Source organism: Siniperca chuatsi, linkage group LG11 (genome assembly GCF_020085105.1).
Source record: "Siniperca chuatsi isolate FFG_IHB_CAS linkage group LG11, ASM2008510v1, whole genome shotgun sequence".
Taxonomy (NCBI): Eukaryota; Metazoa; Chordata; class Actinopteri; order Centrarchiformes; family Sinipercidae; genus Siniperca; species Siniperca chuatsi.
Genome location: NC_058052.1, coordinates 9036215 through 9057846, shown reverse-complemented (window position 1 = coordinate 9057846; position 21632 = coordinate 9036215). Strand labels below are relative to the sequence as shown.

The following is a 21632-nucleotide window of genomic DNA, read 5'->3' as shown; positions in this document are numbered from 1 at the left end:
AGTACATTAAAAATATACAAGAAAATGATTTTGTTAAAACTCTTAGAATTATCCTATTATCTATACATGGTTTGTGTATATTCATGTATGTGTATATGCTATTAAAGGGACTATAGCCCAAACTAAACATTACCATTTTCTATGAGACATACTTTATTTACAGTATGTCATCTATATAAAATGTTGTAAGTAAAAGTTGTAACTAATGGCTTTATTAATGATTAATAAATAGTTTAATAATGTTTACAGATCAGCAATAAGCCATTAATAAGGACTTTTGTGTTGCCCTATGTAATAAAAAAATCCATTTTGCTGGTGCATGTCCTCTTCCTGCACAACTTGTTTTTTAAAGCTAGCTCTGTAAAGGTGCATTCAGCCACTTACTTTCTGCAATTTCATTTATTCATTTTACATTTATAAATGCAGAACTGTTGGCTTTAGAAAGTGAGGTAGTCATTAATAAAGGGTTCTTCCAAAACTATAGTCAATCAAGTCTGCAGTTGTAAGCTATAACTTATAACTGAAGTTATAAGTTCATATAAGTAACGTATTACTTCATTTATAACTGATAACTGAAGTTAGAAAGTGCAAGTCTTTTCCAGAGGCCAAGTGGTTAAACAGTCAATTGGAGGGGTGATTAATTAAGTAGCTAACTAAGAAGACAAAGGAAATTAGGAAATTATTATGAAAGAGGATATACAACTGCTAAACTTTTTTTTTTTTTTTTTTTTTACAAAAATGTGTTCTTTCAAATGGCTTATTACTAATCTGAAAGGCATTTATAAATGATTTATGAACCATTAATAATGCCATTAGTTACAAAATGGGAACCACCTTATAATATCTCATTAGAAAGTGACACAAATTAAACTAAACTAAACTAAATCCTTTACTTAGAGACATTACATTACATTTCAACTCACAGATGTATTTCTTTGCTGCTCTCTATCCATACTGTACTTTTCAACACAAACCACATTTACAATTCCATCATTCTTTGCTAAAATGCTGCTCTGTTGGAACAGTTCTGAATGTTGGCCTCGTCCCATTTTTCCAGAGTGATTTGACCATGATTGATGGAATATGCACTAACGGGGCACCCAAACTGCTAAGAGCTTTGAAAGTAAGTGTAGCACTCAGCTTGATTAATTTATTTGTACGGTGCAGTTTTTCAACGAGAATGAAGTATACATTAGTCGCCACATGTTCAGGCATACATGTCTGTTTACATGAAGAAAGAATTGTAAAGACTTTTCCCCGGCAAGCCTCCAAGGTTGGTGTAGGCATAATCTTTTATATAAATGAATTAGTCAATAGGTCTTTTGTCTTGAGGGGCATTCAGTTCTGCAGAGGAGTATATCCAGGTGCCTTCATAAGTACTTGGTTATTTTACAGGCCTTGTAGGAGTTTTTAATCTGCCCTGCTTTGCACAGCTCAGTGTTTCTGCCATTGCCGTGGGCAAGAGGGCGGGAGAAATAGAAACTGGTAGACGCTGAGAGATGGGTTTTTCAGGGATGCCATTGCTCAACAGCATGATTAGGACTTGCAAGTGCAGAACAATGTGGTAGACAGCAATGTAAATCTGTCAGTCTGTGCTCTGGAGGTGGGCATGCTGCAACCTGAAGTCTTGAGTCAAGCCAGCTCGCTCACAGTCGCTCCTCTGTTACTGAGTACGGGAAACCCTAAACAGTGGGGAAAACTGTGTGCACAAGTGCACACAGAGAAAAAATAGTGGAAATCTAAGTTTGTGCTTTTTAAAACTTGTATTATGATAGTTGTGGTACTGTCACGTGTGCATAAGGGTTATTTGTCAGGATGCAGGGTGTAGAGATGTTTAATAAGACATATTTCTCAGTCACTTTCCCTTTCTTACTTTATCTATCTCTCTGGATGTAGTGCAGAAGCAGCTTGAGGGGGTGAAAGGTCAGGGCCCTGGTGAAGAGGTGACTTCTCACGAGACTGCTCAGCTCAAATTAGGCCTCAGATTGGCGTTCACGGTCAAAATAGTTAACCTCAGCTCACCTCATCGCCCCTTAAGAAAACATATGCTTTGCCTCAATGCCTCAGTCTCGTTTTAACAAACTATGTCAACCACACAAGGGCAAACATGCCTCGCCATAAAGGACCACTGACACATGTCTAAACATGGATAAACAGTTGCCCATACCCATATTAGCACAAAGAAGAACAAGTCATGCCAGTGGACATATTTTCAGAATAATTAGGAACTCTACTAAGGCTACAGTTGTTAGATGTAACTAACAGGACCAAATAAAACATGTTGGAGCAATATTGTTTACTGCTCCCATAACTTACTATTTCTTGTGCTTCTGCCACTGGACAGAGCAGTAAGTAGGGATACAGAGAAACAATAAACAGAGTTAAATGTGGGAGCAGGGAATGGAAAACAGCACTAAGCCAAGGTCAAGTCTATAACTGCCGCTCTACAGTGATTTAGGTGCTGTGGCCAGGGGGCTTGTCCAATAGCAGCTCAGCAGTGTGAGTTAGGGTGGGATGGTAGAGGTGTTGAGAGCCTTGGCGGTAATGACTTGCTGATGACATCAGGACACAGAGCAGAGTCTTTTCTCGGCCCGGGGGTTAAAGGTCAGACAGCCCATTCACTGACCTTGTGATTTATTCCCTGGGCCTCCCTCAATCTATAATCACAATGAAAGCTATGTGTATGCTGGGAATGTATGACTCTCGCTGAGGTGGGCACTCCAGAGAGACCCTAAATACTTTTGGTTTGTTTCTTCAGCCTTCTTTAGTCCTTACTGTATCACTGTCTGCGACATTGAATGTTTTCTAAAGATCAGCCAGATTACAGGCAGTGCTCATCTTCAAATGGCGTAAAGACTCACAATAGAAAACACCTGTCTTCAAAATGCAGTGAAAGTCTTTCAGACACCCCTCTGCCTTAAAGAGAGAGTCCATGAGGACATCGTCAAAGATAGCATCAGTTCTCATAGCAGCGGATAGTGCTGTTGGTAAGAGCAGCAGATTATATGTACTACAAAGCGAGTGAGTTGTCACTCAGCGCTGCTGGTGGTTGTGGGGAACAGTTCGGCACTGTACACCAGGTAATGTTTAACCTGACATCCTGCTGCTCCGGTCAGAGGAACCACAAGGATCACTGCAGTCACCGCTAATGTCTAACTCCCTCCGACAACAGGGAAGCAGGACCAGGTTGCAAATTGTATACATTCAAACAAGTAATCTAACACTAAGCATTTAAGTCTTATTTTTCACACTGTTAAACAAGTGAAATTTGTTTTATTTCAATGGTGATAGTAAATTCTTTCAAACTTTTATATGGACTTTTTAAAATTAAGAACCTGCATTTTAAAGGAATTGAAATTTTGGGTAATAGTCTTATTTGTTTTCTGGCAGAGAGTTAGATAAGAACATCAACACCACTCTCCTATTTCTATGTTCAATACGTCAAGAAGTAGCCCAGCACCCAACCCCCAGTAAAATGGCGAACTGACATTTATACACCTCAGTTTTAGTTAATGAGCTTTAGAGGTGCTGGTAGACAGATTTTGCTACCTTTGGATAGAACCAGGCTAGCTGTTTACCCCTGTTTCCAGTTTTTATACTAAGCCAGCCAGCTGCTGGCTGTAGCTTCATATAGATGTAAAAGTGGTATCAATCTTCTCATCTCTCAGCTAGAAAGCGAATAAGTGTATTTCCCAAAATGACAAACTTTTGCTTTAAAACAAGATTATGTAATGTTTAAAGAAGAAATAACACTTTCTTGCTCCTAAAAATGAAAAGAATGAATCATAAGCAATAAAAACGTACCATTGCTCAAAGGTTTTGTGGCTACATCCTTACTTGGTCAGGTATGACCAGTATGGTAGCTAATGTTAGCAAACTTTGGGTAGATGTTTCTATAAAATGGATATTAATGAGGTAGTTTACTGACTTGATGGCTTATTTTCTCTACTTGCGGTACTGTTATACTAAGTTTTAGCATTTATCATTATTATGTAATTGTCACTTGTGTTCCATAGGTTCATTTTAAGACATTTCATAGTTATTGTCACTTGATTTAAGAAGAGTTTGAAATAGCATCAGTAACAAATAGGTGGCTATTTGTTCACTTTTTGTAAGATTTAAAAAAATAACCTTTCACTACTCAAGACTTTCAACAGCGACACAAGGACTAACTAAATATCTTTTCTGTCCAAGCTCTTTACGGCTGGTAGTAACACTGAGCCCTGAGTCACTGTGAGCTAATGAATCTCTGGCTTTGCAATGATGTAAGTCTTACAACTCATAGTCAGGATGTGTAGGTTGACTGAAGAGGAATATTGAGCTATTGTAGGTAATTCTTAATGTACTGTTAGCTTGAGGACAAAAACAAACCAAACTTGTGTCAGCACATGCTGAAGTATGAGTCATATCCAGAATGACTGAAGTGACCTATTCTCTGAACCAAATGAGCTGTGTAATGTGTTTGTATGTATGTGTGTGTGTGTGAGCATAATGCTTATGTGTTGTGTTGACTGTTGAACCATGGAAAAAAGGGAGAAAGGAAGGGTGAAATAAAAAGAGAGACATGGACAAAGACAGAGGGAGAAGAGGGAGAGACAAATCCTTTTCTCTGTTAAAATGCCTGGAAAAAGATCTATTCATTCTTCATTTTATATCGAGGTATAAAGTTGTCAGTTCCACTCAGCATTTCTCTGTGTTTCTCCCTGGAAAATGCCCTGTGTTATTTTTATTAGAAGTAATGGTGCCAGTCAGGTGGGAGGGAAAGCAGACATTTTGATCAGGAGTTATACTGCAAAACTGCAGTGGGCACCATGTTTCTGCTTCACATGATGCTGTTTGCTGTTTCCCATTGCAGCTTACGGGAGTTGAAACTACCAAACTCCCAATTTCAAGCTGGAAACATCAACTTCCCCCCCTTCTCCTTGTGCTCCCCTTTCAGCTGAGCTCCACTGCAAGCTCAATCTGCAGGCATCCCAGCTATTTCAAACACTCTGGAGTACTGAGGTGGAAACATGTGAGGAATCTGGATGATTGAGCCTCCACTCCTCCTCCATCCACTCCCTTTATCCCTGCTCTCTGTTACCTGCTGAGGGGGAGGAGAGGACAGCGGAGGCCCGACTGTATGAATGAGGTTATTACGCCGTATCAGTGACAGTGAGGAGGAAGACCCGCTGACTTATGGGGCGATGCCTCCTGAGCTAAAAGCAGAGGGACTCCGCTGTGTGAGATTGCTTATGTTGGGCGGAGTGGGAGGGTTCAGCAGTAAGAGCTGGCCTCCTAGATGGAGGAGATGTCCAGAGTGCCCACATGATGAGAATAAGAGGTTTTGCTCAGAATAATTAGCCATTTTCAAATACATTTCTTGTACTGCTACTACTGACTCCTGCCCCTCTCTCTCTAACACCTAAACTTTCCTCTCGTACTTTCTGTCAGGGTCCTCTTACATCGCCACATGGCCTGCGGAGAAGCTACAGTATATGGTTCAAATTAGACCCTGAGGCGTGCGTCTACTTCATACTTCTCTCGCCAATCTCTCCCCTCCCCCACCACACACAGCTCTATGCATTTGTTTCATATTTTGCACAGGATATGACTCACCCACATTTGTTGTTTTAACTATACAGTGTCAGTGATATATTGGGAGAAAAAGGAGGGGTCTCTCTAGGATTTGGCATAGTAAAGTTATAATAACATATCACTGCCAGTCATGATTAACAGCAGCACCCTCAAGGAAGAAGAAAGAATGATCTTCCAAAGGAGAACAAGTCTGTTTTGTACTCAGTGAGTCTAAACAGTGAATATCCCTGTTAGGCTTCTATAGCATTCAGAGATACAGAGGGAGGGGTTTCGTCATTCTGGCTCTGTTCACTGTAAGGGAGTGGATGCTCTATGTGCCACTGCAGTAAAAAAGCACTGTGTAATGGTTGATTGACTCCAATAGAGGCGTACACCACAACCATTGCCTATGTTATCACTAATATAGCACTGTTGGGATTTGAGAACGATTGTTGCGGTGACTGCGGCTGCTTAAAATAGACTTGTCTGAGACATGACCCTCCGTGAGCTGGAATAGAAAAGTTAGAAACACCTTCATAACTTCAAACTGATCCGTAAGGCCTGTGACATTGTGGGGGTGGAGCTGGACTCTCTGTCGGTGGTGTCAGAGAGGAGGATGCTGGCCAAACTACACGCCATCTTGGACAGTGTCTCCCACCCACTCCATGACGTGCTTGTCAAACAAAGGAGTACCTTCAGCAAAAGACTCATCCCCCAAAATGCACCACAGAGCGCCACGGGAAGTCATTCCTGCCTGTGGCCATCAAACTCTTTAACTCCTCCCTGTAAGTCATTAAACTGGACATTGGCTCATTAACATCACTGCAATACTTGAAATAATTGTGCCGTATTCTATGTTTAATACTGCTGTGCAGTTTTCAGTTTAATTTATTGATATTTATGCATACTTCCATTACTGCTGAGCAATAGCCACCGTCTCATAATAATCTTAATAAGCTACACTTAACTTGACAGTACATGCACTACTACTTATTACTGATATTATCACATTGTATTATTATACCGTACATACTTATCATCAACCGGTAAATCCACTTTGTACTTTACACTTATTTTAATTTTATACTTATATCCACTTTGTACTTAATTTATCTTAGCTGTATTATAGCGTATTATATTTTGATTTGCTTAGTACTTCTATACCTGTGTGCACTGACGTGATAATGAGCAGCTGTAATGAAAGAGTTTCCCGTCGGGGATCAATAAAGTATTTCTGATTCTGATTCCGATTCTGATAACATCAGAATAAGAAACAGGACTAAGCGTGCGGCTGATGTTAAGCAGGTATAATGTTCCATATTCACTATCTTAGTTTAAAGTGTTAGCATGCTAACATTTGCTAATGAGCACTAAACACAACGTATGGCTGAGGCTGATGGGAATTACATTAGTTTCACAGGTATTTGTTCATAAACAGAAGAAGGGATTGGACAAATTCAACTTTTGACCTGATTATAGCGCTAGAGGAAAAGTCAAGGGATCACCAAAGTCATTAAGATGCATCCTCAGGGCACCACGAATGTCCGTACAAAATTTCATTTCAATTCGTCCAATAGTTGTTGAGATATTTCAGTTTGAACCAAAGTGGTTGGCAGACCAACCAACAGACTGACATTGCCATCCATAGAGCCAAAGGTAGACTGGCACCAAGTAAAATATTATCACTATAAAGTGATGAGGCATAAAGGTCCCCTCCAGACATGTTTATACATAGAAAAATACTCTTCTTTGAATAATAATTTGTGTCTGAATGTGCAAATATTTTTCCTTTCAAAAGTTTAATTGCTGGATGCAAGATGTCCCCTACTTCACTGAAAAGTGTATGTTTTTCAAGTCTCCACATCACACTTGTACAAGTTGCATACTGGAGCCCGATTGGCTTCCAAACTAGTTGTGATGTCACAAAACCATGTTTGTACGTACACGTCTTAAAGGTGAGCACAGAGAAACTTTCCCTCATCGGCAGATGACTGTGAAAACAGTCTTCTAGTGTCAAACTCTGCGCATACATCATTTCGTACAGTGAAGGTCAAACATCCACGTGAAGTGAACAATAAGCAAAACACATTTTGTATTGTAGGGGGACTTTATGTGAACCAATTAGCCGGTCCATGGACAAAGGGAAGTAAAGGCTAGTTGTTGATTAGCTCACTTCAACAGCATCTTAAATTTGCATAGCAGTAGGAGGCATGCTTAATGACCGGTGAGTGGCTCTGCCTCAGACATCAGTCAGCTTCAATTGTCACAGCAGTAAGAGGAATTTGCACCATAAAACACGCGGTTATTGAAGAACTTCTCCAATAAGCTACCCTTCTGATGATTTCTATCACCAATGACAAGGAATCAATATGTTCATCTAAGATGCTGATGGCGAGCTATTAGCTTGTCACTTTCTTCTCCTCTTTCTCTGTTCCCTAATTCAAAACGCTGTGGCTGCTGGCGCAGGAGGGATTAAGGAAGAAATAGGACTGAAGAAAAGATTGGAGATGAAGAGGGACAATGACAGGTTGACGGATACCACAGCGCAAGGGCATTGAGTCCATCCAGTTCTCAGTCAAAGACCCATGAGACTGCTTGATGAGGTTTCTTTCAAATGTGGGATGCCTGAGCAGTAGAAAATAAATTGGGCGATTGTAAATAGACTTATGCAGTGGGAGGAAAGAGACACACAGAGAGGGAGAAACAGTGGGGGGTATTTTGTGCCTCTCTTGAAAAATGAGTCAAACTCTCCTTCCTCACCTCTCGCTCCCTCTTTATTTCTGGCCAACCTGTCAGATCCACTGTTATCTGATGGCTTTACTGGTGGAGGCAGAGATGGGAGAGGAGAGAAAAACAGACGTAGAACTCTCCATTCACAGGCCAAACCTTTGCCTCTAAAAAAAAAAGCCTTGTTAGTGCCTCTTTTCAAAATGAATGGAAGAGTTTTCCCTCCCTTGTTTAAAAAAAGAGGGCTTCAGCAGTGGAAGTGAGACAAAAATAAAAAGTCTGCGGAGATTAGAGTCTTCCACCCTCCCCTGTGTCTCTTTCAGAGCACTTGAACGCCTGAACCAATGCAGGAGACAGCTTGAAGCAGTGGGGGACGAGCTACAGGGGGCCAGCCTTCAGTCTCTCTCTGGGTATGGACTGATCTGTTCATTTGTAGAAAAGTTATGAACTTCAGTTACTCCTAATTCTGCAACACTGCACCGTATCATAGAAAAAAATCTGTCTACCTCTCTCTTTAACCTTAGCTTTTTTCTTTTCTTTGCTCTTTGCTTTCATGTTGTCATTGTAATCTACTTTGCAATACTGGATGCATATAATATAATGTTTGTTATTTGATATTTAATGAATATATACTGTTCATGTGTAAGCAGTGGTGAAGAAGTATTCAGATCCAAACGTAAGATAAAATAACAATACCATGTTGTAAAAATACTCCATTACAAGCAAAAGTCCTACATTCAAAACTTTCATCTGCAGTATGAAAGTATTGACAGAAAAATTTATAGAAAGTACCAAAATTAAAAGTACTCATTATGCTGACATAGGGCCACTTTCAGTGTTTTGTAGTGCTATATTATTATATTATATTATTGGATTATTATCACTGATGCATTAGAATGTAGGCAGCATTTTAAGGGTGTAACTGGTCAAGACTATTTAATCTACTGTTAGGTACTATATCATACTTTATAAGCTGATCACATGTGTTGTGTGTCAAATTAACCTGCAGAAGACCTGGAACCTGTAGAAGTAAAGTAGCATCAAACGGAAACACCCAAGTAAAGTACAAGTTCCTCAAAATCTGACATTGCGCCACTGTGTGTAAGTCACTCTTTATCCAAATGTGTATATTCCCCATCATGCAAAGGCATTATTCCACATTAAATACAAATACTAAATATATGACACCTTGCTTTCATTTTTTTACATTTTGATGCATTTCCATGTGCATATTGCTATAAAAAAAGACAGAGTTCACTGACCAGCTGCCCTTCTTGTAAAAGCGTGTGGCAGATGACATGTTAGTAGTTAGTGGGCTTGCCAAAGTGTCCTTGAGCAAGACACGAGCTGACTTTCTGTAAAGGTGCTACATAAATTACTTATATTATTACATTGTATTATTATACCGCATTATCATCATCAACCGGTAAACCCACTTGGTACTTCACACTTATTTTATTTTATACTTATACCCACCTGGTACGTAATTTATTTTCTGACCTGTTTTTATAGTGTATTGTATTATATTTTTTTGCTAGTACTTTCTCCTGTGTGCACTGACGTGAAGGCGAGCTGCTGTAACAAAGAGTTTCCCTTCGGGGATCAATAAAGTATTTCTGATTCTGATTCTGAAATCGTATTGGTCAAACCTCATGCAGCATCTCAGTGGTGGAAAATATTCACTCAGATACTTTATCTAAGAACAATTTTGATGTTCTAGTACTTCACTTACAGTATTTCATATTTTAGAAGCTGATTATATGTTTTCTATGCAAAGTTCAGTTTGCTGATAAAACTTTAGTATTTAAATGCAGGACGATATTTTACATTCTACTTTTACTTCTGAATACTTCTTCCACCACTGCAACATCTAAATATTCTGAAATATAGGCCTACTGTATGGATGCTTTGTGGGTCTGTGTGTGTGTGTGTGTGTGTGTGTGTGTGTGTGTGGTGTGTTCTGTGCGTCTCCTCCCGCAGATGTCATGCCTCGGCCACTGAGGGGCGTTGTTACTGCGGTCTGACAGCTCCGGAGCGGAGCAGGGGCCCTCGCATTGGACCCAGTTTGAGCAAGTTGAGCGCAGGGCGGGCAGGCAGGCAGCAGACAAGCAGCGCTGCAGTTTGATGGGCGGAGGAAGGCAGGGCCCAAAGACACTGCGGCCAGGAAGCGGCTCGAATTACACCGGGGGTGCTCGCGGGGGGAATGACACCCACTGGAGTGAAGGAGGAGGGCAGTGTGTAGAGACGCAAGGAGGAGAAAAAAGCTTGTAAACCTGACAAAGCGTCTGAGAAACAGTGCGAGGACTGTCGGCGGAAAAATAGAAACAGACGCGAAAGACGCTCTTTTCACTAGGGGAACGCACATTGATGGATTTTATGACATTTTGCATCGGACAACTATCCACTTGTAGCCTACCTTTTACACCCCGTTCCACCTCCCTTTGTAGCTGCAAACTTTCTATTTAGTTGACAAGTGCGCTGCTCGGGAACACTGGGCATGTTTTGCGCCCTAGAAGAAACTTGGTGACGGGGGAGGAAAGTTTCGGGGGGGGACAGCGGTATGGTTTTCCGGGCTGTTTTGGAAGGATAACGCGTGTAAACTCGGATTTCTTTGCATGGCATTGGACTACGCTGCCAGTCGCGTTTGGAATATATCTTCTGATCTGAGTTGATGCCGGCTGACTGTGGAATAGTAAACTGAAAAAGGCAGCGCCTCGCAGATTTTTTTTTTTTTGGTGCATTGAGGAGTTGGAGACATTCCTCCCTTTGGATTCAGCTCATGCTCTCTCCTCCCTTATCTGTGCATGCCAAAACAGAGATCTCCACGATTTTATTCCTCCCTGGTAAATATTTTCTGTTTACGTCTAAAGCTTCCTCAGAGTCTCATCTGTCAAGGTTTCGGCTGTCATGTTAAACAGGCTTCGTGAGAGTAGAAATGCTTTGCGCTTTTTTCTTGGTTTGTACTATTTGGTTTTCTTACGGCTGCATGACAAAAAAAGAGAACACTTTTCTTCTTATAGTTCAATTTACAGCGTTTTCTAGCCAGTAATTCCTTTTTCGAGACTTTTCAGAAGTCTATAAAATATTCAAAGTTCTCCATAAAGTTTGTTATTTGAGATTTTCTTAAATTTACACCCAACAAAATAATGCAATGCACGTTATTTATATGTTGTGTTCTGCTATCCTTCACTAAAGTTAATTCAGTGAAACATATCCTTGTTTATTTTAGAACTATACAGCACCTTGCATCATCACTTTAAGGCCCATTAACAAGTGTCCTGGTTATTTATTACTTTGCTTAATTTTCTACATTGCATTTATGGTGCCAATTATCCCGTGACCGCAGTTGTTTTTTCACTGCTTGGTGCCGGAGCCCTAAATCACTGAGCAGCTCCAAATGAGCCCCCATTGTGGCAAAGCCAACTGATTTGAATTTCAATAGGAATTCAATCAATGCCAAGACATTTCATTCAAAGCCCGGTTTAAATGAAGGCTGTGGTCATGTATGGAGAAAAGTCCCTCATGTGTCCAAATGTCATGTCGTCAGCAACATGCATAAAGAACAAGATTTTTCATGGAGAGCACATTAGATCAACTCTTAAAATCTTTTTTTTTTCAGTTTAGTTTTGTGTGTTTTCAGATTTTATTTTTTCCTTTCACCCTTTCGGTTCTTTAAGTGTGGTTACATTTGATAACTGCAGAATAATAATAATAATTTTCTTTATCGTGCTCCAGACATTACACATTTTTAAATGAAGTAAAACGAATGGAGGTTTCTGGGTAATTCTGGTCTCTATTCGTCCTGCTGAAGTTTTTAGACAGCGGGAAGCCCGGTGTTTGATTGGTGCACTGATTGGTTTACAGTTCATTAATAATTCATACGCCTGAGCTGTAACGATGCAGAATTATTCGCTTTAATTGCACAAATCAAATCGGTGCATTTCTCTAATAAAGTTAGGATGGCGGGATAAATTCACAAATCATCCAGACAGCATGTGCGCGTCCACCGTGCGGCCCCCGAGGGGCGAATCAAAGATAAATCTGGTTGCACGTTTTCAGGTTGGCTCTCTAAAAGTCAAACTACATGTGTCTTTGCGGGTTAAACCAATCGATCCGTCCAGCTGGAGCAGAAGGAGCGCAGGGAAGCGTGACTTCACCAAACCTCCAGAGACACTTCAGCGCGGTTGAACCGCAGATGTCTGGTTAAACAGATTGGTGTGTGTGTGTGTCCCAATATTGCAATATTGCATTTCAATTAAAGCCTTACTGGTTTCATAATCAAGTCACGGAGACGCAATAAGAGCCCCTTACGAATAAAATTAACACAGATGCAGCAGCATGGGCAACAGGTTTGGCGCATCTGTTTGCGCACGGGAATAAACGATGTCCAACTAAACCTAATTGGTGCCATATTGGCTGATGTGTTGTCTGTCCTGTGCCAGAGATATTTTCAAAACATATTGTGACTCATCAGTTAAGAATATATTTAATTATTAATTTGTTGGGAAAAATAGAAGCAGCATGGTAAAACGATAGAGGAGAATATGTGGAGAGTAAACATTTCTCCACATCAGATTTGTGTGAAATTCCATTTTAATAAAGGCACAAAAAGTCTGATCTTTCAGCTATATTGCAGTTGTGTGACTGACTCAGGGAAACACCAAACTGGTTAGACTGTGAATACTAAGACTTACAGAGCTACAATGTATTTTAATTGGCTTCTCTAAAACATATTTCATTGCATATGATTATAGATGAGAAGTAAAGGTAGATGCAGGTTGGTTGTGTGTTGACTGCTGGTGCCTCACAGCTTCGGTATGTCTGTGGCATGGCTTGTTTGACAGCATTTTGAAACACTGTGTCTCTGTTGCTTTCTCTCGCTTCATTCTTCTGTCTCACTTTGTCAAAAAAAAAAAAGTCAGAGGAAAAATGGTGCAGAAACAAAGTCTTTGAAGTATGAGTTATTATTCCACACTAACATATTTTCTCTATTTTTTCTCTTCTCACTCCCTTTCTGTTCACACTTCAATCATCACTCTGCCACCACCTTCCCTTCCTCCTTCTCTCTCTCTCTCTCTCTCTCTCTCTCTCTCTCTCTCTCTCTCTCTCTCTCTCTCTCTCATTCACCTCTCAGCCCAGGTGATTGGGTGAATTCCACTGAGTGACAGGCCGACCCGGCAGCAGTTGATGGTTGGGCGGACTCCCTCAGATGGGATCAGTGTCCAGGGGGAGGTGGAGAAGGGGGGTATGGGGAGCGCTGGCCCCCACTAACGGGATGGCCTCGTGGGCCTGGCTGCTGGCCGCCGTCCTGCTGTCCCTGCTGACCGTCAGCGTGGCCCGGCCGCCACTCACCGCCACCAAGGAGGAGGAGGCCACTCTGGAACCTGAAGGTAAACAGCAGGGGAAGGAAAGTCACAGAAAAGAAGGGCCTGGGAGGTGGAGCAGGGGAAAAAAACATTTGTTTGGTTTGTTTTTAGAGAGCAGGTGTAGATCTGTCAAGTTTGTATCCCCCCCTTAAACCTGACTTTTAGAGTTTTGGTTAACTTTTGCATCCTTTCCGTAGAATTCTTGTCCTTATCTAACTTAAACATCAATGGATAAAAATCCACGATTTGGCCTCCAGCAAAACAGGGATATTTAGATTTCAACAGTTTCATCCACTGAAGTTATAACAGTAACAAAATAACATGGGAATGAATTTTCTGATTTGAAGTTGTTTCCACTGTTACTTGCACACTTACAAGTTAGTATTTGAAAGTATTTGAAATTTCTCGCAGAGAAAACTGTTTTTTTGAGCCCTTCTATCCATTTAAACTTCATGAAAAATCTAACAAGTAAAAACAATGGAGTTCGTGTAAGATTTTAGGGGGGATTCAAATAAATAAACAGAAGGGGAACAACTAACCCCGGCATGGCAACCCTTTTGTTTTCCTCACAGTGTGGCGTGTGACTCACACGTTTTTGTTGTATTTCTCTTGCCGATGTCTGTGGTATACTTGAGTGTTAAAGGCAGGTTTGTGACCCCGTGTGGGAGGACAAGTGGGATCTGTGAAGGAGGGTGGGACAGTGTTTATGCTGGCATTTCTCTCATGCCCTGCTTGCCTGGGAAGAAGCACAAAGAGGGAGGGAAAGGGAGAAATTAAGATACAGAGTTCAGGGCTTTGCTTTGTTTCTGCCTGTGCTGCGTTTTCTGCAAAGTTTGTCATTTTAAATATTTGAAAGCCATATTTTTTATTGGCAAAACAAAAAACTTTTGAGAAACCTTTTGTGAAAGGCAGTCCTCTTCTATAGTGCAGACAGCTTTATTGTTTTAAAAATTTTCTTTTGAAGCTTCTCCATTTTCTGTCTCCAGCCTCTCAGTCTGGTCAGAGACTAGCTAATTATGTGATGGATGGTAACTCACATTCCAAAGCCTTTTGTTCTCGGGCTTTAAAATGCATGCTAATTGTAAGTTAGGCCAACAACAGAGCATCACTTTTTTAAGCCAACTCCCCCATCTCTCTTTCTCTACACACACACATACACTCTGTTCACTGTACCTTGTCTTGCCCTTTGCCCTAGAGGTCAAGTATCATTCTTAGCTACCTTGATGAGAGGCCGCCTGAGCTCGCCTCTCCTGTTGATGTTTTTGTTGTTCTGTCGCAGACTGTTTGGCTCCAAGCCGGTGGGTTCAGAGCCCCATAGGGCCGGACGCTACGCTACATGGCCACAGAGAGGACAGAGGGAGGGAGACAGGGAGAGTTTTCCAGAGTTATACAATCCTCCAGGAAAGGTTTAAGAGGATTTGTGCATATTTGACTTCTCTGGTGAAGCGGTGAAGTCATGTGACTGGAGATTAAGTCGCTAGACCTGTGGGGTCACATGATGAGGGATCAACAGGGGGCGCAGAGAACCTGGCCTGCTTATCTGATCCCGAATCACTTTCTCTGCTGCACATGGCAAACACAGATTTGTACGCAGCTGTGTGTGATTGAATCAGCGTGTTCGCAGCTCCAGTTTGTTGTGGTCTCCTGATGGGCTGCACTGGTGTCACCTGTAGGGCGTCGATGTAGAGAGACAGATTGGCTGGTCCCACCCTCTCTGTCCTAATAACACCCCCCTACAGAGATGTTTAGGATTTCCACCCCCCTTTCTGCCCTGCAGTCTCGGCCGCACCGCTCCCTGTGTGTGTGGGAGCTGTAATTGCTGTAGATTCATCAGATTGCATATCGATGTTGTCTCTATAGAGCCCACGCCTGCACTCCTGGTGGCCTTGCTAGTTTGTTTACCTGTGGCTGCTGTAACAGTAGAAGTAGAGCGAGCACACCAGTTAAGGCCTCCACAACAGGCCTATTGTTGTCCTTGTAGCCACGTCAGTATCTATGGGAGTGTTTACCTTGTCCAGACACCGTTTACAGTCTCCGTTTGCACAGTGATTAAAATACTCTGACTGAGCTGAATAACAATGCTACCAAACACAGAAGGTGTGTGTGTATGTGTGTCTTTAACATAGATATTCTCTGCTCTGTGGTCTGTTCAGGCCCCTCTTTGCATATAATGTGGAAGAAGCGTGGCACCAGGCACATTGGAACGCAGGCTGACAAAAGTCACCTCATGGTTTGGCTGTACTTTCGTGTACTCCCTGCCAAACTCTGTTCTTCAAAAAATGCTCAGATCAGCATGGAGGCAAACTTCAAAACAGCTGAGTGGTTAAATAAAGAAAGGCTACCTTATGTGTCAAGGATGAGTCTTTCATGCTCAAAAAGGATGGATGCTTGTCAACAAAAGACACGTTTTATTTCTCAAAGAGTTTTTGGGTACAGTAGGAACATATTTGCTCTCTTGGCACATTTCTATATTTATTTGCTGCATGATTTCTACTCTTAATCAAATTTCCACCTGTATGCTGTACCTTCTTTAATAAGGTACAGAGTCAGCTTATGTTAAACAGAGTAGCAATTGCCTTTATTTCATTAACAGTCGTGGTGATTATAGACTGCTAATTAAGATCATAGTTTTCAGTAGACTGTTGGTAGTTATATGTCAGTGTGTGATTCTGTGTGTGATGGTGAAAATGTCAAGGAGTTGCTGGCTTATTACCTATCTGTAATACTGTGCTATCTACACAGTAGGCTGTACGGCTGTAAAAGTATAAAAGTGTCAGCTGGAGGATTAATGGCATAGAGTGTGTGTGTGTGTGTGTGTGACTGGCGATGGCAATGGAACTGAACTCTAAACAAACGCAGTGTGTCGGCCGGTGGTGTGCCCGGGGGGCAGTTGGGCAGAATATACGGCCTTCACACAATGACTTTTATTAGCCTGCCGTAGGCTGGTGTTAATCTTGAAGGTTTGAGTGTGTTGGTGGTTGTGAGTGTATGTGTGTCTGTGGACTGTTATTTGCCTTGGCTGATGTGCCAGAAAATACCTTGTCGCTCCACCGCTCAATCTCACACCTGTCTGATAAGAGGCTGGGAAGAGCTGCTGCCTGTGCCAGCTTGTGCCTCAGGTCTCAGTGGACTGTCCGGTGTACGGCAGGAGGCTTAGAGGAATCTGAGCCAGCATTGATGGGATGCAGTAGGAAAAAGGAGGAAAAACACTGACTAAAACCACTTAATAAAATAAAAAATATATTGGTTAAGAGACTAGACACTGACGAAAAATAGTGATGCGATTTCCCAATTAAAATAAAAACAAAATCATGAAATGCATAAAGGAATTTCTTGTCTAATTCTGTGAAGCTGCAGATTTGTTACCATTTTCAATTAGGATGCATGTTAACTAGATAATGTTGCACCTGCTGTATATATTGCTTAGAGTAGTTTTGGTGCTTTTATATTAGATCTAAAAAGTCACAGATTTGATTCCTGCATCAGCCTTACATCATCCTTCAATGTGTTTTTGTGCAAGGAACTGAGGCTCCTGTCTGCTCACTTTTCTGGGAAAAGTGTCACTTATAATGCAAATGTGTATATTAGAACTGTAACGATTCAATTAAATTACATTTTTGATAATAAAGTGATCTTTTCAGTCATTTTTCAAGTAAGAAATAATGAAAAGAATGTCAAATGTTTTCTGGTTCTCTGGTTCCAGCTTTCAATGTGAGGATTTGCTGCTTTTCTCTGTTTTATATGATTGTAAACTGAATATCTTTGGGTGTTGGACTGTTGGTTGAACAAAACAAAACATCTGAAGATGTCACTTTGTTGTTGTGATGGGTATTTTTTCACTGTTTTTTGTCAAGCCATAGACTAAACAATTAATTGAAAAAAGTATCGGCAGATTAATCGATAATGAAAATAATCATTAGTTGCAGCCTTAGTTTATATGTTCAGATGATTTAGTATTAAATTCTCAAGATGAATCTCTAGAAGCCAGAGCAAAGTAGAGGGAAGGTCTACTTGGAGGGTCACTAGACCTCCACCTAAGAAGATTTTGAAGATAAGGGGTAGCCAGTGGGTTAAAGGGGTCGGATGGGGTTCATGGAATGCCTTGATGAGGGGTGAAGGGGTGGGCGAACTGGAGGGGCTGTTGCCATGGACGCCAGCAGGAGCCAGTTCATAGAGCTGCTCTTTTGTCATTGTAAAAAAGCTAAGGAGGGATTTGAATGTGAAAGGACACGGACATCAGAAAAGAGGGAGAGACAAAAAAGGGGAGAAAAGTCCTGGGATTTGACTGCGTGAGGAGGATACCGAGGAAAGAGGAGAGGAAAAAAGGAGGGATAAGAAAGGCAGCAGAGATAATGTGATTTGGCTGTGTGTGTGTGTGTCTGTGTGTGTGCCTGTTGGTCTGCATGCGTGCTGAGTGCGTGCCTCCGAAATGGCAGTCATTTCATTTAGTCCACCTATCCCGTTGTGCAGAACGCGACGGGGAGGAGATGGCTAGAGTAGACTTGCAGCCGAATGTGCCTCTCTGCAGAAGTAAATTCATAAGATCATTCACGTAAAAAAATCGTAAACCTTGCCACTTTGCCAGCATCGCTGCTTGGCTGACAGACAGACGGGCGAGCAGACGTCTGGGGGACGTTGGTGAGAATTGCTTGCTGCGTTTTGCCGCAGACACTCAGGCTGCAAGACTAATTATTGCCAGCCAAGACGGTGCGAATGAGGACGAAGAGATAGCAAGGAGTGGACAGCCTGAATCTATCACACCTGATAGACACTTGTAATAGCTGTCAGAGAAAGAGAGAGAGATGGGTTTTGAAATGGAGATGTGCTTCAGCAGAAGAGAGGCAAAATGATAGTGATGATGGAGGGAGGGAGGGAAGAGGAGAAAGCTGTTTGATAGAAATAGAGCAAAAGTGTGTGTCTGTGCGTGTGAGTGTGAGATAGAGAGGCTTCCCGCCCCCTCCTGTGGTGCAGAGGGGGATGAAACTTTGCAGAGAGGAAAAATCTGCAGTGAAGTGTTTCAACTCTTCAACCCAGCATGCATCCCTGGACTCAAGTGGAGCAAGATGTGTGTGTAAGTGTGTGTCGAGGCCTCTTGATTTGTGCACGGTATTATACATGCATTTATTAAGGTGCAACTCTGTATTTTCTCAAGTGTGTATAAAGTTCCTTTAGGTTTACTGTGTGTGTGTGTGCCTGTTTGCACGTGTGTGTACATGACACAGGTTCCCATGAAAAATCAGGCATGCCAGAGGTGTCAACAGGTTTGGGAAGGGTCAGGGTTAGGTCAGCAGGGTCAGCAGGGTGGGAGCGGGTGTGAAGATGTGTGGGGGAAGGAGAAGGCAAAGCTGAAGGGAAGGTGAAAGAGTGAAACGAAGGAGCAGCAGGAAGGGGAGGAGTTGATGGAGGGGGACAGATGAACACAGCAGAGATAAGAAAATAATGAAGGAACTAACACGTGTGCTTTCTTTAATCAGACGTACCATTTGGAGAGATTCCTTTCCTTTCCTCTCCTCTGTACTTATTTTACCTCCTTCCATCTCTCCTTCCGTCTCCTTGTAGTGTAACACACACTCACACACATCCATGCGTCTGTATGAGTGTCATCTTTCTATGAAGCAGTGCCTTCCCTTTCTCTTCACTGTGCTGACAGACAATGCAGCCTGTGTGTATGTGTGTCTGTGTGTGTGTGTGTGTGTGTACGTTCCAGGTGTTGCGTTGCTACATTAGCCTCATTGAGGGGCCCACCATCTTGAAGTTGTCCATACCTGCTAGCTTCCCAGGAGATACCTACACTGCTTTGTGTCCTGGTAGTTACGACATCTCTAAATTTCTAAAATCCTAAAATAAACAATGAAGGAAGAGCTGAAGCGAGAAATAATGTCAAAGCAAAGGCAGTAGCCTCCGGTGTGGAAAACCATGTCGTAAAAAGGTAGCGGAGACAGCTCCCATCAATCAGCACAGGTGCTCCACCTCTTATCAGACCACACATTCAGTCCTGGGGGGCGAAGGAGGGGTTAATTATTTCCGGAAAGAGAGAGAGAAAAAAAAGACAATACAGGAACTGTACCTTTGTGTGTCTACTTGCCTAAGGGGAACGTTTAGAGGCTTGCACACATGCCTCGACCACTGGATTGTGGCGGAATGACTTTCCTTTCCTGTCGAGGGGAGTGTGTGTGTATACTTTACATTTAACACACACATAATAGGGGTGTAATGTTGTTGAAAAGGTGTATTGAGGTACAGGAAAGGCTGGGAGTGCCACTGCCTCTATAATTACACCTATCAGCCTTCAGTCACTACATATACCTTCATCACTGGCTTGGATGCTTTTCCAATGTTGCTACTTTCCCGCTTCAAATCTTTTTAATACCTCTTTTTTGTTTGCCCCTTTTCTTCAGTTCCCTCTGAAGAAACACGCACACACACAGTTATGGACATTTTTGTACTGCAATAAAGATAACTCGGAATTTCTTCCAGTGTTTTCTCACTGTGGATGGTTGCACAGAGTGTCAAGATCTATGTATGTTTGAGCTTAGTGAATGTACACGTTTGTGCATGAATGTGTGTGTTTGTGTGTGTGTGTGTGTTTGTGTGTGCTTGCTGCAAGAGCCTCAGGGTGACTGGAATTGGCTTCGATATAAATATGGCAGAAGCCAGCTTGTATTTCAGGCAGGTTTTCCACCTTTTGCTCAACATTCAGTCACAGTCTAGAGTTTGCATGGATCCGTCCTGATGTAGAAATGCAGTCTCAGCCACGGATGCTCCGAATTCCCTTTCATATATGGAACATTCACCTCGTTCTCCCTGTGCAGTTGTACAAGTCAGAGGACACGGTGTACACACATGCACTCACAGGCGGACTTGGATTTTCTCCCAGAAGTGAAGGTTTTATGCACTTTGGAGTCGTGCAGAGTTTCTTGCTCTCTGCCTTGGCCGGCAGAATCTGTGCAGGGTGTTGTAGATCCTCCATGGCCGTGTTATGCTAGAGAACGAAGAAGAGAGAGATGGAAAACAGAAGAGTCAGACTACAGCCAGATCAAGGTTTTCGGAGCTTAGGTGCATAGTCAAAACCAGAGAAATGCCAAAAGTCAGAGCGCCCCCCCCACCCCCTTCTCCTTTCCCCTGCCTGACAACTGCTTCCGTCCTAGACCTTTCTGGCTGCTTTCCTCTCTGATGGGCAGACGTGCTGGAGTTTTATTACTTTTTTTTATGCTGCAGAGATCTGTTTGTACTGCTCCTACTCACCCACACACACTGACTGCTTGGCATCTATGCTAAAAGGGATGGGTGGTGGTGGCGGGGGTTGGGGGGCTGTCTCTCAACACAGTAATATCCAATTCTCACCTGCTCGCAAAGCATCAATTGTTGTTTTTTTTTCTGTACACATTCTCCTATGGCCGTAACTGCATGCTCTGAATCTATAAATGCCAATCACACTGCACACTTGATGACAGAATAGTGGTATTTTCTAAGGGCTCCATTTCAAATGAAGAGCTCAGTGACTGTGAGTTTGTGGTAACGACATGTTGGTGTGATGGTTTAAAAAATGGGCCTACTCTTTTCTGTATTGCTCTTCCTGTTGATTTAAGTGCATCCATTAGGGGTTATGTGGTGTTTTTGATTCTTAAACTATGGCTTGTTTCTTCCTCTCCCACATTTCTTTCCTCCTTCTTCTGCACCCTCTTCCTCCTCCAATCCAACCCCATTCGCTCTGCAGACGCATCCAACAAATACCAAATTTCTAAGCCCACGGTGTGCTCAGTGCACCCTGGGGAGGTGCTGAAGCTAAGCTGCCCTCTGCCGTCGACTGGGACCATCACCTGGACCAAAGACGGCAGCTCTCTGGGCACCAACAACCGCACGCTGATAGAGCAGGAGGTGCTGCAGATCCGTGATGCCACGGCCAAGGATTCGGGCCTGTACACCTGCACCAGTGTGGGCAAAGACACGGTCTGCTTCATAGTGAATGTCACAGGTGAGTCA

The 21632-nt window shown here is 42.3% G+C and overlaps 1 protein-coding gene across 5 annotated transcripts in view; it reads left to right on the top strand.

Moving 5' to 3' along the window:
• The first annotated feature begins 10415 nt into the window (after nt 1-10415).
• The window catches only part of fgfr2 (fibroblast growth factor receptor 2), a 40745-nt gene continuing 29528 nt past the window's right edge, over nt 10416-21632 (top strand). For 2 of the 5 annotated variants that reach the window (XM_044214100.1, XM_044214099.1), the window contains exons 1-2: nt 10419-11126; nt 13418-13673. In XM_044214100.1, coding sequence (XP_044070035.1) covers nt 13493-13673 — 181 coding nt within the window. In that variant the 5' untranslated portion in view covers nt 10419-11126; nt 13418-13492. Of the gene's footprint in view, nt 11127-13417; nt 13674-21366; nt 21625-21632 lie in introns of all 5 variants that reach the window. The other 3 variants (XM_044214097.1, XM_044214096.1, XM_044214095.1) reach the window with 3 other exon arrangements.